At 50.0% G+C, this 17,803-nt stretch overlaps 1 protein-coding gene across 1 annotated transcript in view; it reads left to right on the top strand.

The window, feature by feature from the left end:
- PSMC4 (proteasome 26S subunit, ATPase 4) overlaps nt 1-17,803 on the top strand; it is a 360,239-nt gene that overhangs the window by 238,017 nt on the left and 104,419 nt on the right. Inside the window, 3 exon segments of the mRNA XM_030212086.1 lie at nt 9,883-9,976; nt 10,169-10,336; nt 10,709-10,785. Coding sequence (XP_030067946.1) covers nt 9,883-9,976; nt 10,169-10,336; nt 10,709-10,785 — 339 coding nt within the window.

Below are 17,803 nucleotides of genomic sequence, written 5' to 3'. Positions count from 1 at the left end.
GGCTCTGGTCCTGCCTCTACCCTGCTGCCCTGTTGCCCTGTCCATCTGCCACAGGTCCTTTGTCCTAGCTTGCTCTGGTCCTTCAGCCTGTTCCAGTCCGGCTTGTTCCAGTCCGCTGCTCTGCTCTCTTCTGCTTCTGCTTGTCCCAATCCGTCTGTTCCAGCTTATTCCGGCCCTGCTGCTCCGTTGTCTTCTGCTCCAGCTTGTTCCAGTCCGTCTGTCCCAGCGTGTTCCAGTCCTGCTGCGCCACTGTCTTCTGCTCCAACTTGCTCCAGTCCATCTGTTCCAGCTGTTCCAGTCCATCCATTCCAGCTTGTTCCAGTCCATCCGTTCCAGCTTGTTTAAGTCCGTCTGTTCCTACTTGCTCCAGTCCATCTGCACCTGCTTGTTCAAATCCATCTGCTCCAGCTTGTTCCAGCCCATTCCAGCTTGTTCCTGCTCATCTGCTCCGTCTGTTCCAGCCCATTCCAGCTTGTTCCTGCTCATCTGCTCCGTCTGTTCCAGCTTGTTCCAGCCCTTGTTCCAGCTTGTTCCTGCTCTTCTGCTCCAGCCTGTTCCAATCCGTCTGTTCCAGCTTGTTCCAGCCCTTCCAGCTTGTTTCTGCTCTTCTGCTCCAGCCTGATCCAATCTGTCTGTTCCAGCTTGTTCCAGTCCAGCCTGTTCCAATCCGTCTTTTCCAGCTTGTTCCAGTCCATCTGTTCCAGTTTGCCAGCTTGTTCCAGTCCGCCCATTCCATCTATTCCAGCCTATTCCTGTCCGTCTGTCCCAGTTGGCTCCAATCCGTCTATTCCAGCTCGTTCCAGTCTTACTGTTCCAGTCCATCCATCTGTTCCAGCTTGTTCCAGTCCTACTGTTCCAGTCCATCAATCTGCTCCAGCTCGTTCCAGTCCTGCTGCTCCAGTCCATCCATCTGTTCCAGCTTGTCTCCAGTCCTTCGTCCAGCCTGTTCCAGTCCCATCGCATCCACCCCAGCTTACCTGCCTGCCTGCCTACCAGCAACCAACCTGCATGCTGTCAGTCCATCAATTTGCTTGCTGGTCAGCAACCAACCTGCCTGCTTGCCAGACCATCAACTTGCCTATTTATCAACCCATCAACTACCTGCCTGCCATCTAGCCTGCTCAACTACCTAACTGCCTCGCCGCCTGCCTTCAAGCCTGCACAGCTACCTAACTGCTGACCCACCTGCCTACCAGCTCACCTATCACCTGCCTGCCTCCCTGACCATGGCCCCTATTCACATTCTCTTCATCGCCCTGTCCCTTCCTAATCTTTTCTCCCTCCCCCCACCGCTGTCCACCGCAGGTATTCATTGCCAATCCATGTCCTCTCCCGTCCTACTCACTACTGCATTACCCTACCCACCCCCGTCCCCCACCACCTCACCATCTCTCCTATCCCCCCCCCCTCCTAGCTCTCAACCTTCAACGCTTCCTTCCTGCCATTAGCCCATCCCCATTCCTACTAAGCTCATCCCGCCTTCGTCACCCTACCTCCCCCACCCTCCTCCGCTCTCTCTTGCTCCTTCTCCTACTATCCGCCGGATATACCAATCCCAATTCAGACCCCCCACACATGCCCTCGTCTTATCCATGCAAACGCTTCCAAGATATCTCCAATCTCATTTCTGTTCCCCTCCTTCCCCCTTCTTCCGTCCCCTTCTCGTGCGCCCTGTGGAATGCCCACTCCGTGTGCAACAAACTTTTCTTCACCCACGATCTCTTCATCTGCCGCTCCCTTCATCTGCTCGCCCTAACTGAAACCTGGCTCACCCTGATGACTCGGCCTCAGTCGCGGCCCTATGCTATGGAGGTTATCTTTTCTCCCATACTCCCCGCCCAGTCGGCCGCGGAGAAGGTGTCGGGTTACTACTCTCACCCACCTGTAGTTTTCAACCCCTCCCACCGCAATCTCACTGCTTCTCATCCTTTGAAGTTCACTCCATCCGTCTATTCTACCCGCTGCTACTCAGAATTGCAGTCATTTACCGCCCCCCTGATAAATCTCTCTCTTCCTTCCTCACTAACTTCGATGCCTGGCTTTCTGTTTTTCTTGATCCCTCATCTCCATCCCTCATTCTCGGAGACTTTAACATACACGCTGATGACCCATCCGACTCTCACGCTTCTCAGTTCCTCACTCTAACATCCTCCTTCAACCTCCAGTTGTGCTCCACCACCCCTACTCACCAAAATGGCCATTGTCTTGACCCTCGTCCTCTCCTCTTTCCGGCTCACCCTCCAATTTCCACGCCTCAGCTCTTCCTCTCTCTGATCATCACCTGATCACCTTCACACTTCTTCACCCCCCCAGCCCCGCCCAACATTAACCACTACTTCAAGGAATCTCCAGGCTATTGACCCTCCCACCTTATCCTCTAGCATTTCTAATCTCCTCCCCTCCATCATGTCCTCCGAGTTTGTCGACGAGGCTGTCTCCGCTTACAATGCCACTCTCTGCTCTGGACACCCTCGCACCATCCATCTCCCGTCCCACAAGGCGTACTAATCCCCAGCCCTGGTTGACCCCTTGCATCCGTTGCCTTCTCTCCTGCGCCCGATCTGCTGAACGCCTCTGGAGGAAATCTCGCACCTATTCAGATTTCCTTCATTACAAATTCATGCTATCCTCCTTCCAGCCCCCCTATTCCTTGCCAAACAGGACTACAACACCCAATTGACCAATTCCCTCAGCTCCAACCCTCGTCGTCTCTTCACCACCATTAACTCCCTCCTCAAAATGCCCTCCGCTCCCCCCCCCCCCCCCCCCACTCTCTCCTCAAACACTGGCTGACTACTTCCGCGACAAGGTGCAAAAGATCAACCTTGAATTCACTACCAAGCCACCTCCTCCCCTTCACCCTTCAACCCTCTCCCTCAACCACCAACTTCTTTCTCCTCCTCCTGATATCACCGAGGAGGAAACCGCCCGCCTTCTTTCCTCCTCGAAATGCACAACTTGTTCCTCTGATCCCATCCCCACCAACTTACGTAACACCATCTCTCATACTGTCACCCCCTCCATCTGTCATATCCTCAACCTCTCTCTCTCTCCACTGCAACTGTCCCTGACACCTTCAAGCACGCCGTAGTCACACCTCTCGTCAAAAAACCATCTCTTGACCCTACCTGTCTCTCCAACTACCGCCCCATCTCCCTCCTACCCTTCCTCTCCAAAATACTTGAGCGCGCCGTTCACAGCCGCTGCCTTGATTTTCTCTCCTCTCAGGCCATCCTCGATCCGCTTCAATCCGGTTTTCGCCCTCTACACTCAACAGAAACGGCACTCTCTAAAGTCTGTAATGACCTGTTCCTTGCCAAATCCAGAGGCCACTACTCCATCCTCATCCTCCTCGATCTATCCCCCGCTTTTGACACTTTCAATCATAATTTACTTCTTGCTGCACTATCCTCATTTGGGTTCCAGGGCTCTGTCCTCTCCTGGTTCTTCTCCTATCTCTCCCACCAGCACCTTCAGAGTACACTCTCATGAATCTTCCTCCACCCCATCCCGCTCTCTGTTGGAGTTCCCCAGGATCCTGTCCTTCGGACCCCTTCTTTTTTCAATCTACACCTCTTCCCTGGGCTCACTGATCTCATCACATGGTTTCCAGTATCATCTTTATGCTGATGACACCCAGCTGTATCTCTCTACACCTGACATCACCGTGGAGACCCAGGCCAAGGTATTGGCCTGCTTATCCGACATTGCTGCCTGGATGTCCAACCGCCACCTGAAACTGAACATGGCCAAGACCGAGCTTATCGTCTTTCCACCAAAAAACACTTCTCCTCTTCCTCTGCTCTCGATCTCAGTTGATAACACCCTCATCCTCCCCGTCTCATCCGACCGCAACCTTGGAGTCATCTTCGACTCCTCCCTCTCCTTCTCTGCACATATCCAGCAGACAGCCAAGACCTGTCGCTTCTTCCTCTTTAACATCAGCAAAATTCGCCCTTTCCTCTCTGAGCACACCACTCGAACTCTCATCCACGCTCTCATTACCTCTCGCCTTGACTACTGCAACCTACTCCTCACTGGCCTCCCACTTAACCATCTATCCCCCCTTCAATCCGTTCAGAACTCTGCTGCACGTCTTATATTCCGCCTGAACCGATATACTCATATCATTCCTCTCCTCAGGTCACTTCACTGGCTTCCGATCAGATACCGCATACAGTTCAAGCTTCTCCTTCTTACTTACAAATGCACTCAGTCTGCAGCCCTTCATTACCTCTCTATCGTCATCTCCCCTTCTGTCCCCGCCCGAAACCTCCACTCACAGGACAAATCCCTCCTCTCAGTACCCTTTTCCCACCAACTCCAGGCTCCGCCCATTCTGCCTCACCTCACCCTATGCTTGGAATAAACTTCTTGAGTCCCTACGCCAAGCCCCCTCCCTACCCATCTTCAAATCCTTGCTCAAAGCCCACCTCTTCAACGTTGCCTTCGGCACCTAACCTTTATACCTTTCAGGAAATCTGGACTGCCTGAATTTGACTGCCCCTACTTGATTGACTGTACATTTGTCCTTTAGATTGTAAGCTCTTTGAGCAGGGACTGTCCTATGTTAAATTGTACAGCGCTGCGTAACCCTAGTAGCGCTCTAGAAATGTTAAATAGTAGTAGTAGTACCGTCGGTGCCTGCGCCGCCGGTACCGTCGAGAGATGCGGCAGTTGGTTCTCCGCCCGTGGTGAGGACAGTGACGCTGGTACCGCTTGCGGCATCGGCCTCTACTGCCACCCAGGTTGACTCCCCGTCGACATTGCTGGAGGGAGCTTCGTCGCCGGCGGCGCGGGAGTCTTCTTCTCGGCACCACCATTGAGGACTTAGTTCCTCGGCGTCAAGACGGGCTCGGCTTCGGACTGAAGTTCGTGAACTGGTGTCCAATACCGAGGGTGAGGCCTCGTGGGGGGAAGAGGAAGACCCAAGATATTTCTCTGATGAGGACTCTTGTGGTCTTCCTTCTGATCCCACTCCTTCGCCAGAGAGAAAGCTTTCTCCCACAGAGAGTCTGTCTTTCTCGTCCTTTGTTCGGGAAATGTCTACGGCCATTCCCTTCCCAGTGGTTACTGAGGATGAGCCCAGGGCTGAGATGTTCGAGGTCCTGGACTACCCTTCACCACCTAAGAAGTCATCCACTGTTCCCCTTCATAATGTCCTGAAACAGAACATTGATGGCGAACTGGATGAAACCATTAAGTAAGCCCCACGATTCCCAAAAAGATTGAGCCCCGTATCGGGTCCACGGGGACCCGGAGTTGATGAAGACCCAGTTTGCCTCATGACTTTGGAGTTGTGGATCTGCCTCTCAAGAAAGTCACGGGGCGGGAGTCTAGGACTCTTGACTCTTTTGGGGAGGAAGGCCTACCATTCTGCTATGCTCGTGTCCAAGATCCAATCCTACCAGCTGTACACGAGCATCCATATGCGGAACAATGTGCGGCAGCTGACGGACTTGGTCGATAAGCTCCCGTCGGAGCAGGCCAAGCCTTTTCAGGAGGTGGTCAGGCAGCTGAAGGCGTGTCGAAAATTCCTGTCCAGGGGTGTTTACGACACTTTTGATGTTGCATCCAGGGCCGCTGCTCAAGGTATAGTGATGCGCAGACTCTCATGGCTGCGTGCCTCTGACCTGCAGAATAGAGTCCAGCAGCAGATTGCGGATGCTCCTTGCTGGGGGGATAACATTTTTGGTGAGCGCATCGAACAGGTGGTAGAACAGCTCCACCAGCGGGACACCGCATTCGACAAGCTCTCCCACCAGACGCCTTCAGCATCTACCTCTTCAGGTAGACGATTCTATGGGGGAAGGAGGAATGTTCCCTATGCTTCTAATAGGCATAGGTACAATCCACCTTCTCGCCAGCCTGCTCAGGCCAAGCCCCAGCTCACTTGTTCCCATTAACAGCGTGCGCCTCCTCAGGCCCCTGCAGCTCCCCAGCAAAAGCAAGGGATGGGCTTTTGACTGTCTCCAGGCGAGCATAGCCGAGGTAAAAGTGTCTGTGCCGGACGATTTGCCGGTCAGAGGGAGGTTAAAGTTTTTTCACCAAAGGTGGCCTCTCATAACCTCTGACCGGTGGGTTCTTCAAATAGTCCGGCTCTGGTACGCCCTCAGTTTGATTTCAACACCTCCAAATTGCCCTCCAGGAGCTTTCAACTTCCAGCACAAGCAAGTACTTGCAGAGGAACTCTCCGCCCTTCTCATCGCCAATGCGGTCGAGCCCGTGCCACCGGGACAGGAAGTGCTGGGATTCTATTCCAGGTACTTTCTTGTGGAAAAGAAAACAGGGGGGATGCGTCCCATCCTAGACCTAAGGGCCCTGAACACATATCTGGTCCGAGAAAAGTTCAGGATGCTTTCCCTGGGCACCCTTCGTCCCATGAATCAGAAAAACGATTGGCTATGCTCTCTGGACTTAAAGGATGCTTATACTCACATTCCGATACTACCAGCTCACAGGCAGTATCTTCGATTCTGTCTGAAAACATGGCATTTCCAGTACTGTGTGCTACCCTTTGGTCTCGCCTCTGCGCCCAGAGTGTTCACGAAATGCCTGGCAGTAGTGGCGGCGTCTCTACGCAGACTGAGAGTGCATGTGTTCCCTTATCTCGATGATTGGCTGGTAAAGAACACCTCAAAGGCAGGAGCTCTACAGTCCATGCAGATGACTATTCAACTCCAGGAGCTACTAGGGTTTGTGATAAATTATCCAAAGTCCCACCTTCTTCCAGTTCAACGACTAGAATTCATAGGAGTTCTGCTGGACTCCCAGACTGCTCATGCCTACCTCCCGGAGGCCAGGACAGACAATCTTTTGTCCCTGGTTTCCTGGGTACGAGCGACTCGGCGGATCACAGCTCAGCAGATGTTGAGATTGCTCGGCCACATGGTCTCCACAGTCCATGGCCCGTCTCCACATGAGATCAGCTCAATGGACCCTAGCTTCCCAGTGGTATCAAGCTGCGGGGGATCTGGAAGACGTGATCCAGTTGTCCACAGTTTTTCTCAAATCTCTACAGTGATGGACAATCCGCTCCAATTTGACCTTGGGACGTCCTTTTCAAATTCCTCAGCCGCAAAAAGTGCTGACCACAGATGCGTCTCTCCTGGGGTAAGGAGCTCACGTCGATGGGCTTCATACCCAGGGATATTGGTCCCTCCAAGACACAGGTTTTCAGATCAACTTCCTGGAGATACGAGCGGTCTGGAACGCGCTAAAGGCTTTCAGAGATCGGCTATCCAACCAAATATCCAAATTCAGACAGACAATCAGGTTGCCATGTATTACATCATCAAGCAGGGGGGCACAGGATCTCGCCCCTTGTGTCAGGAAGCCGTCAGGATGTGGCTTTGGGCTCGCTGTCATGGCATGTTCCTGCAAGCCACATATCTGGCAGGCGTAAACAACAGTCTGGCCGACAGGTTGAGCAGGATAATGCAACCGCACAAGTGGTCACTCAACTCGAGAGTTGTCCGCAAGATCTTCCAAGCGTGGGGCACCCCCTTGGTAGATCTTTTTGCCACTCAGGTCAACCACAAGGTCCCTCAGTTCTGTTCCAGACTTCAGGCCCACAGCAGACTAGCGTCGGATGCTTTTCTCCTTCATTGAGGGAAGGGCCTCCTGTATGCGTATCCTCCTATACCCTTGGTAGGGAAGACTTTGCTGAAACTCAAGCAGGATCGTGGAACCATGATTCTGATCGCTCCATTCTGGCCACGTCAGATCTTTTTCCTCTTCTTCTGAGTTGTCCTCCGAAGAACCGTGGAGTTTGGAGTGTTTTCCAACCCTCATCACTCAGAACGAGGGGGCGCTTCTGCATCCCAACCTCCAGTCCCTGGCTCTCACGGCCTGGATGTTGAGAGCGTAGACTTTGCCTCCTTGGGTCTTTCTAAGGGTGTCTCCCAAGTCTTGCTTGTCCTACACAGACTACCTTCTGCACTTGTCTGAGGCTGTTCTTGAGACCAATTCTGTAAGAGTTCATCTTAGTGCGTTAGTGCTTTTTCATTATCGTGTAGAGGGTAATCCTATCTTGGGACAGCCTTTTGTTGTTCGCTTCATGAGAGGTTTGCTTTTGTCAAAGACCCCTATCAAGCCTTCTACAGTGTCATGGGATCTCAATGTCGTTCTCACCCAGCTGATGAAAGCTCCTTTTGAGCCACTGAATTCTTGCCATCTGAAGTACTTGACTTGGAAGGTCATATTCTTGGTGGCAGTCACTTCAGCTTGCAGAGTCAGTGAGCTTCAAGCCTTGGTAACTCATGCTCCTTATACCAAATTTCATCATGATAAAGTAGTCCTCCGCACTCACCCTAAGTTCTTGCCAAAGGTAGTGTCGGAGTTCCATCTGAACCAGTCAATTGTCTTGCCAACATTCTTTCCCCGTCCTCATACCCGCCCTGCTGAACGTCAGTTGCACACATTGGACTGCAAGCGAGCATTGGCCTTCTATCTGGAGCGGACAAGCCCACACAGTTCACCCAATTGTTTGTTTCTTTTGACCCTAATAGAAGGGGAGTGGCTGTTGGGAAACGCACCATTTCCAATTGGCTAGCAGATTGCATTTCCTTCACTTACGCCCAAGCTGGGCTGGCTCTTGAGGGTCATGTCACGGCTCATAGTGTTAGAGCCATGGCAGCATCAGTGGCCCACTTGAAGTCAGCCACTATTGAAGAGATTTGCAAGGCTGCGTCGTGGTTATCTGGCCACACATTCACATCTCATTATTGCCTCCAGCAGGATACCCGACGCAACAGTCGGGTTCGGGCAGGTCGGTGCTGCAGAAATCTGTTTGGGGTTTAGAATCCAACTCCACCCCCCCTAGGCCCATTTTATTCTGTTCCAGGCTGCACTCTCAGTTAGTTGTTTCTGTTTAGGTCAATCTCAGTTATGTCCTCGCCGTTGCGAGGCCCAATTGGCCAATGTTTGTTGTTTTGAGTGAGCCTGGGGGCTAGGGATACCCCACATGTGAGAACAAGCAGCCTGCTTGTCCTCGGAGAAAGCGAGGTTACTAACCTGTAGCAGGTATTCTCCGAGGACAGCAGGCTGATTGTTCTCACAAACCCGCCCTCCTCCCCTTTGGAGTTGTGTCTTCCCTTATCTTTTGCTTTTCACTGGACTGGGGAGCACGTTCGCGCATGTGAGATTCGCGTGAGACACGCGAGAGCTAGCAAACTTCTGTTGCTAGGAAGATCTTCCGATTCTGGGGCTGCCGTGGACGTCACCCAATCGTGAGAACAATCAGCCTGCTGTCCTCGGAGAATACCTGCTACAGGTTAGTAACATAGTAAAATGACGGCAGAAAAAGACCTGCATGGTCCATCCAGTCTGCCCAACAAGATAAACTCATATGTGCTACTTTTTGTGTATACCCTACTTTGATTTGTACCTGTCCTCTTCAGGGCACAGACCGTATAAGTCTGCCCAGCACTATCCCCGCCTCCCAACCACCAGGTACAAATCAAAGTAGGGTATACACAAAAAGTAGCACATATGAGTAACCTCGCTTTCCTTGAGTCCAATCAGATTTGGTTCTTTTTTCTTGGCTAATGCTAGGCCTCCCTGTTTTGGTTCTCTGAGTAGGTTTTTTTTTTCTGAGTACTGGGAAATCTTAAGGAGTCACCTAGTGTGTGTTCACTTGGGAGACTGATAGCGATCATGGTAGCTTTGTTATAGATCACACTGGAGTACTGTTCTTGTGTTTGTCTCCATTTGCTGGTTAGATTGGACCCATGGAAAGAAAATTATCAATTAAGACCAAATTTGTCTTTCCTTTTTATGTGGACTTCAGAGACGAGGAAGGTATTATGGAGAGTTACCATGTAAAGACTATTGAAGCTGGTGTTTGCTTATTAAAATATCAGTTTGTTTCTCCTCCTTCAGATTGGTATTGACCCTCCCCGGGGAGTACTGATGTATGGTCCTCCTGGTTGTGGAAAGACCATGTTGGCTAAAGCTGTGGCTCATCACACTACAGGTGAGTGTACATAATTCCTTGCTGCCATGGGGCATCATGGTGAGTCCTAGCTCTAGAAGACTCTATGTTGGGAGTTTTTTGCTAACTGAAGCAGGTGTCTATTCAACAAGATATTTCAAGATATGCTGACAAGAGATTTACCCTGGTTCACATGCTTGTCTCTTCCCCCACCCCCCACCCCAACCTCCCCAGCGGCCTTCATTCGAGTGGTGGGCTCAGAATTTGTACAGAAGTACTTGGGCGAGGGGCCTCGCATGGTACGGGATGTCTTCCGGTTAGCCAAGGAGAATGCACCAGCTATCATTTTCATTGATGAGATTGATGCCATCGCAACCAAGCGTTTTGATGCACAAACAGGAGGTGAGAAGCAAGGATTGAGATGGGAGTAGGAAGGTAGTGAGGCACAGAGGGTTATGGGTAAGAGGGACGGTAGATAGAAGGCAAGAGCTGGGAGGGAAGGGAGTAGAAGGAGCTCAGAGGCAGAGATGGAAGGATTCATAGATAAATGAAGAAGAAGGGATGGGTGTGGACTTGGAAGCAGCACAGAAGGCAAGCCTTGGAGGATGGGGAGGGGCACAGCCCAACAATGAACACCGATGGAGAAAGTAGTACAGCTACGGGCTTTCTTCCTGGGTTTGCTTCACTGTATCTCCTGTCTCCTTTTCTCATCTGCTTTTTCTGCCCCTACCTCTCTGCTGCCCTTCAATTGACTCTGTCATCTTTTTTTGGTAGCTGACAGAGAGGTACAAAGGATTCTGCTGGAGCTGCTCAACCAGATGGATGGATTTGATCAGAATGTTAATGTGAAGGTAATTGGATGGGTGGGATGAGTATAAGAGACAACACCTAATAGGATGAAAATGGGACTGTTGATCCTTGTTAGCAGTTAAGAAATGAGGCAGAGGCCGATTTCAGGTTGCTACTGCAGCTAGAAATATGCAGTTAATGCAAAGTATGCACATATATTACTAGCCACATGATGCAGAAATGGTTCAGCACAGGAGTTAGGTAACTCGGCAGACATCAATGTACAGCATATTACTACTACTACTATTTAGCATTTCTATAGCGCTACAAGGCGTACGCAGCGCTGCACAAACATAGAAGAAAGACAGTCCCTGCTGAAAGAGCTTACAATCTAATAGACAAAAAAATAAAGTAATCAAATCAATTAATGTGTACAGGAAGGGAGGAGAGGAGGGTAGGTGGAGGCGAGTGGTTACAAGTGGTTACGAGTCAAAAGCAATGTTAAAGAGGTGGGCTTTCAGTCTAGATTTAAAGGTGGCCAAGGATGGGGCAAGATGTATGGGCTCAGGAAGTTTATTCCAGGCGTAGGGTGCAGCGAGACAGAAGGCGCGAAGTCTGGAGTTGGCAGTAGTGGAGAAGGGAACAGATAAGAAGGATTTATCCATGGAACGGAGTGCACGGGAAGGGGTGTAGGGAAGGACGAGTGTGGAGAGATACTGGGGAGTAGCAGAGTGAGTACATTTATAGGTTAGTAGAAGAAGTTTGAACAGGATGCCAAAATGGATAGGGAGCCAGTGAAGCGAGGAGAGTGGTAGTATGAGTAAAGCGACCCTGGCGGAAGACGAGACGGGCAGCAGAGTTTTGAACCGATTGGAGAGGGGAGAGGTGACTAAGTGGGAGGCCAGCAAGAAGCAGATTGCAGTAGTCTAAACGAGAGGTGACAAGAGTGTGGATGAGGGTTTTGGTAGAGTGCTCAGAAAGAAAGGGGCGGATTTTACGGATGTTGTAAAGAAAGAAACGACAGGTCTTGCCGCTGGATATGAGCAGAGAAGGAGAGAGAAGAGTCAAAGATGACCCCAAGGTTTCAAGCTGAGGAGACAGGGAGAATGAGAGAGCCATCAACAGAAATAGAAAACGGGGGGAGCGGGGAGGTGGGTTTGGGGGGGAAAATGAGAAGCTCGGTTTGGTCATGTTTAATTTCAGGTGGCGTTGAGACATCCAGACAGCAATGTCAGACAAGCATCTGAAACTTGGTTTGGATGCAAGGTGAGATATCAGGGGTAGAAAGGTAGATTTGGGAGTCATCAGCATAGAGATGGTAGGAAAAGCCATGGGATGAGATTAATGAACCAAGGGAAGAAGTGTAGATAGAAAAGAGGAGGGAATCAAGAACAGAACCCTGAGGTACGCCGACAGGCAGAGGGATAGAAGTAGAAGAGGATCCACCAGAGTGAACACTAAAGGTGCGGAGGGAGAGGTAGGAAGAGAACCAGGAAAGGACAGAGCCCTGGAATCCAAGAGAGGACAGGGTATTGAGAAATATGCTGTGATCAACAGTGTCAAAAGCAGCGGAAAGATCAAGAAGAATGAGGATGGAATATTGACCTCTGGATTTAGCCAGTAATAGGTCATTGGAGACTTTAGTAAGCGCAGTTTCGGTTGAGTGGAGAGTGGAGAGGGCGAAAACTAGATTGTAGTGAAATCAGGCTATTAGCTATTCCACCCCAGTGTTCTGAGGCAGCATAGAAAGGTTGGCTCACCCTTCTACATCAGGGCAGAAAAGCTAATAGCCTGCCCTGCCCTCTTCCCTCCCCCCCTAATTATTCCTAGGTTCTAGTGGCAACCCCCTGCTCTCTGCATACCTTCAAGAGGCAGGAGCAAACTTTCTCTTATTTGGCAGACTGACTCCATGTAGTGTGTCCCAGGATGCACTGTGGAGGGTCAGGTGTCACTTTTCCCAGATGGTGCAGAAGCAGGGGCGAAAGGACATAGCTACTGCCTCTTGAAGGATCGCATGGGGCATGTGGGGAATTGGAGTGAGATTAAGGAGGTGCCACTAGACACCAGGGATATTTCTTTGGCAGGAATTTGGGGTATCTCTGGTGGGGGGGGGGTGTTGGTTGGGGTGCCAAAATTTGGAGGGGGTCAGGTCAAGGGGTGATATACTACTATGGATTTTGGGCTCGATGCAGATCCAGTGACTTTTAGTAAATGTTCCCCTTTCTGTCAGTGGAAGAGCCAGTCACGGCTCACATACAGGCAGGAAGGGAGGGGGGCACTTCAGCAGTGAGCAGCCAATTACTGCAACATTTTTTATGTGGCAGTAATTTGCATCATTTTCAGTGTATTTTTTGTTAATCTTGTGGTAGAAGGTGCATGTTACACTGTCAGGCATATAATTGGGTAATATTGTCACGTCTGTGGTCGTGACCCTCCTCAGGCTTACCTTATTTCTGGCGGTCAGCTTCTAAGCTGGCTTCTGTCTGGTCTTTCTAAGTTAGCTCTGTCTCTGTGTGCTGGCTGCTTCCAGCATTACTCTGATTTCTCCATTATACTGTTAAGTCTCTCTGTGTTTCATTATGCTTTCTGCCTGTGTTTTGGTTTGTGTTCCTCTTGCCCTCTGGTGGCCAGACCTGGTGGCTGCATTGGATTGTCTGTGTGCTGTTTCCCGTTCCAGACTTCAGCACAGTCCATTCCGAATCTTCCGGCCAGCCAGACTTGCTTGTCTTGTTTGAGCCTGCACAGCACCCGTAGCTGCCTGGTGATTGCTGCAGCTGAATCTCAGCTTCTGCTGGGCGTATTAGCCATTTGGAAACTCTCTGCTTTGCCTTTGCATCGCCTAAGGCCCTGGTTTGTTGGTGCTTGCTGCACTTCTGCCTAGTCCAGTTTATAGTCTGTATTCTTGCCTGATTCTAGTTTAGTCTTTGTGTAGCTTCTTGTACTGTATTGCTTGTTTCCCTGTCTTGTTTCTTGTTTGTATGTCTTTGTCTAGTTCTAGGTAGGGTTACCATATGGCTCCAGAAAAAGGAGGACGGATTGAGCCAGCCGGGTTTTACTTCCATTGCTTTCCATTGAAAGCAATGGAAGTAAAACTCGGCTGGCTCAATTACTTCCATTGAAAGCAATTGCTTTCCATTGAAAGCAATGGAAGTAAAACCCGGCTGGCTTAATCCGTCCTCCTTTTTCTGGAGCCATATGGTAACCCTAGTTCTAGGTTATCTGTGTTTCTTTCTTGTTCAGTGGCTGCCTGGCAGCTTTCAGTTCTGTCTCTTATCTACCAGTGTTTGTTCCCTGTTTCAGTGGTTGCTTGCAGCTTTCAGTTCTGTCCCTTGTCTGTCTGAGAGTCCTAGTCTAGTATTCTGCCTAGCCTGCCTGTGTGTTCTAGTCCCTGTGTGTATCCTGCTGGTATCCAGTTCCGGCCCTGTACGTTAAGTCCTGCCGGCCACCTGCACTCAGGGGCTCAACTCCTGAGGAACGGTGGTCAAGTGCAGGTGAAGTCTAGCTGGCCCTGTCTGAGTTCTGCCTTATCCCTGTGTGGGGTGGTTTTGCCTTCCACTGCCACTCCTCGGCAGTGGCCCAAGGGCTGACGATCCTAGTTCCTGCTTTTGGAAAACGTGACAAACATTTCCACATGCTGACAGGGTAGAACTGCTCTCCCAAAGCTCAGAACTTAGTATAAAGCAATGTTTCTCAACGTCTTTAAGTCAAATACCATGTAAGTTGAAAAAATTTCAAACGGGTACCCTCAAGTTCCATTCAGCAGAGATTTTGAAATGGATATTCCAAAAACTGACATTCTATTCACGAATGGTGTTTGATTGTATTTTACATTGAGCTACCTGATCAAAATCCCAATAAACTTTTTAAGGTTGGCTACCCATAGGACATTGCTTAAGTACTAATGTTGCTTCTTTCTTTTTTTTCTCTGTCATTCTGGTTAGATGAGCAACAAGTTTCTATTAGCTAAATCAACACCTTGTACCCTACCTGCTTTCTTATACCCACCATCTCCTGTTTTTTTCCACTGCCCTATACCTGTGCCAAACATGCTTGAAAGTCTGTCAGTATTTTGGTTTCACTTTCTCTGTCAACAGACGGTGAATGTAGCCACACAAATGGGTGACAATCATCCTGACAGCTATTGAGTCAGGTTTATCCTAAAGCCCAGGAAAGCCTTTGAAAAGGCTTCAAAGTTTTTACTTCGGTGATTGTCTTTCCTTAGCATGGCAACAGATCAATCCAGGACAAGTGGGTTATGCCTGTTGTCACAAAATGCCTAGCCACCGGCCTGGGGTTACCCTGCTGCTACTTAGAGGGTCTATCCCCAGCACAGCTCAGGTCCACCTGCCGCTTGTGCTCTACACTAGCACCCTCCTCCCACTGACTGGGTCACCACTACCTCTGGGTGAGTCTCCCGCTCTCAAATTACCCCCAGTGATTTCTAGGTTACTGGAGCCACACTCCCAGTGGTCCAACAGTTTCCAGAAAGAACTCACAGACCCAACACACCAAACCACCAGGATTTTTTTTATTTATTTTTATTTTTTATTTATGCAATTTAATATATACCCAAAGCAAGCTTTGTCAAGAAATATCAGTAATTAAACATAAGAAATATACACAATGGGGAAATCCCCACAAAATAAATTCTACATTAACATAGTCCTCAATTAGAGAGGAGACTGAAGTGCATAAACCTTATAAGAGGATTAGGTATAGTTAAAGCAACAAATTATAGGAAAAAGATGGTTTCTGGTATGTTATATCCAGTGGTGTGCTGGAGCCGGCTCGCACCGGCTCGCAAGAGCCTGTTAGTTTTTTAAGAATTTTGAGAGCTGGTTGTTAAAGTAGCTACTTTAACAACCGGCTCCCAAAATTTAGGCTTGCCGTGCCTCTTCTTGATGTCCTCCGTCCTTCCCTGTGGCTCGCTCAGTATGTCTCACCACCTCCCCACTACCCGATGCAGCTCCTCTTCTTGCAGCGATTTTTTTTTTTCAGTGGTGCCGGCTGGCAGGCAGAGTAAGAAAAAGCACGTTGCTTCAGCCAATCCTGGGGACTTTACTTCAGCCTGTCCCACCCCCGGGACAGGCTGAAGAAAAGCCCCAGGATTGGCTGAAGGAGCCTGCTTTTTCTGACAGTCATGGATAGAGCAGCTCATAGGTTTGCTTTGTTTCGGGTGCACAGGGATGACGGCTGCGGGGAAAGGGGAAGAGATGAATCTCATTGGCTTCAACGTTTTGATGTCATGCCCTCTCCTGTTCTCAATGCAATCTCCTTGTGTGAAGCTCCGCCCCTTAGTGATGTCATCCGTTTGTGCCGAAAGATTGGAGGCTGAGTTTTCTCTTCCTTCTTCCTTTCCAGGCTTCCAGCTTGCTTAACCTGAGTCAGCTCCAGATCTAATTCTGCTCTTTTCAGGTTCTGGCAACATTTTAAGAGAGAAATCCTCAGTTCCACCCCAGTAGCCAGAGAAAGAGCTTCTAATCCTGCAAACAGGAGAAACAGAGAGCAAAATACCTGCAGGAGCTACTGCTGTGGTAGGAGATTCCCCCAATTTTCTGTCCTTTCTCTGTAAACACTGCTGCAGCTGTCTAATCTGGGTCCTGGGGCACTGCAAAGTCAGGAGCCTGAGCAGACCTGGCCCGACGAAAGGCACTTTGGGGGACTCTACTGAAGAGAGGGAAAGAGATGCGGAGTCCTACAAAGGGAGATTTTGTCTAACTGGTTTCTAGTTGCTAAAATCCTGCTCTGTGAATTATATAAGTGGTGTGCTGGAGCCGGCTCGCAAGAGCCGGTTGTTAAAGTTTGTTCCGACTTGTGAGCCGGTTGTTAATGAGCGCGAGCCGGCTCTTTTCCCTCCTTCCCTCCAGATCCAGTCCCTCACCGACCTAACTCTGAGTCACCAAATTCTTCGGGGCAGGCAGTCTTGCTTGCCCGCTGCCGGCGCTGACCCTCCCCCGCTGCTGGTTCGCTCTTTAAAAATGGCCGCCAAGACTTCCAGAGGTGGCCTCGCGAGACTTCTGCTGAAGTCTTGAAGGCCACCCTTGTAAGTCTCTGCGGCCATTTTGAAGCGCGATCGGCAGTGGGGATGAGTCAGTGCTGGCAGCAGGCAGGCAAGACTGCCTGCCCCGAAGTATTCGATGTACAAGGCAGGGTGACTCAGAGTCAGGTCGCATGAGGGACCGGATCCGGAGGGAGGGAGGAGAATTCACTGAACGACTCGGGAGGGGGTGGAAGGGGAGATAAGGGAGTCGCTGGGCATGGGTGGATGGAGGGGAGAGAAGAGTCGCTGGGTATGGGTGCATGCAGGGCAGTGGAGAGGAGGGTTGCTGAGTATGGGTGCATGCAGGGCAGGGGGAGAGAAGGGTTGCTGTACATGGGTGGATGGGGAGGGCAGGGGGAGAGAAGGGTCGCTGGACATGGGTGGATGGAGGGTAGGGGAGAGAGAAGAGATGCTGGACATGAATGGAGGGGAGGGAAGAGTGAGGAAGCAGATGAGATGAGGGAAAAGGGAGAGGAGAAAAACTGTACATGGATGAAGAAAATAGGCAGAAGCTGGATCCACTGGACAGTCAAGTCTGCGGAGGACCAGAAATGAAGAAAAAAGGAGGAAAGGAAATAAATAAATGGAAAGGAAGCCGTGGAAATGGAGTTAAGAGGACAGATAACAGCAGAATCGGATACTGGACCAGCGTGATCAGAAAAACAGTCACCAGACAACAAAGGTAGAAAAAAATAATTTTATTTTCATTATAGTGTTTGGAATATGTTCACTTTGAGAATCAGATGCTCAACATTAAAAGTTTATATTTATTTACTTATTTAAGACATTTAAACATGAATTAGATTGGAACCTGGGATCATTTAATTTTTTTTCCTGGAGTAATGCATTGACCCAGCTCTGCAATTATTTTTTTTTTGGGGGGGGGGGGGGGGGGCGCAGAGCGGGACCCGGGGAGAGAGCCTGTTGTTAAACATTTACCAGCACACCACTGGTTATATCTATCTATTTCAAGTCCATACTTAGAAACCCTTATGGTGATTTAGGAGTTCTTGCATTTAGGAAAGATCGAAGCTGTAAAG

This window comes from Microcaecilia unicolor, chromosome 8 (genome assembly GCF_901765095.1).
Source record: "Microcaecilia unicolor chromosome 8, aMicUni1.1, whole genome shotgun sequence".
Taxonomy (NCBI): domain Eukaryota; kingdom Metazoa; phylum Chordata; class Amphibia; order Gymnophiona; family Siphonopidae; genus Microcaecilia; species Microcaecilia unicolor.
The sequence above is the reverse complement of the archived record's forward strand: the minus strand, read 5'-3'. Positions and strand labels throughout refer to the sequence as shown.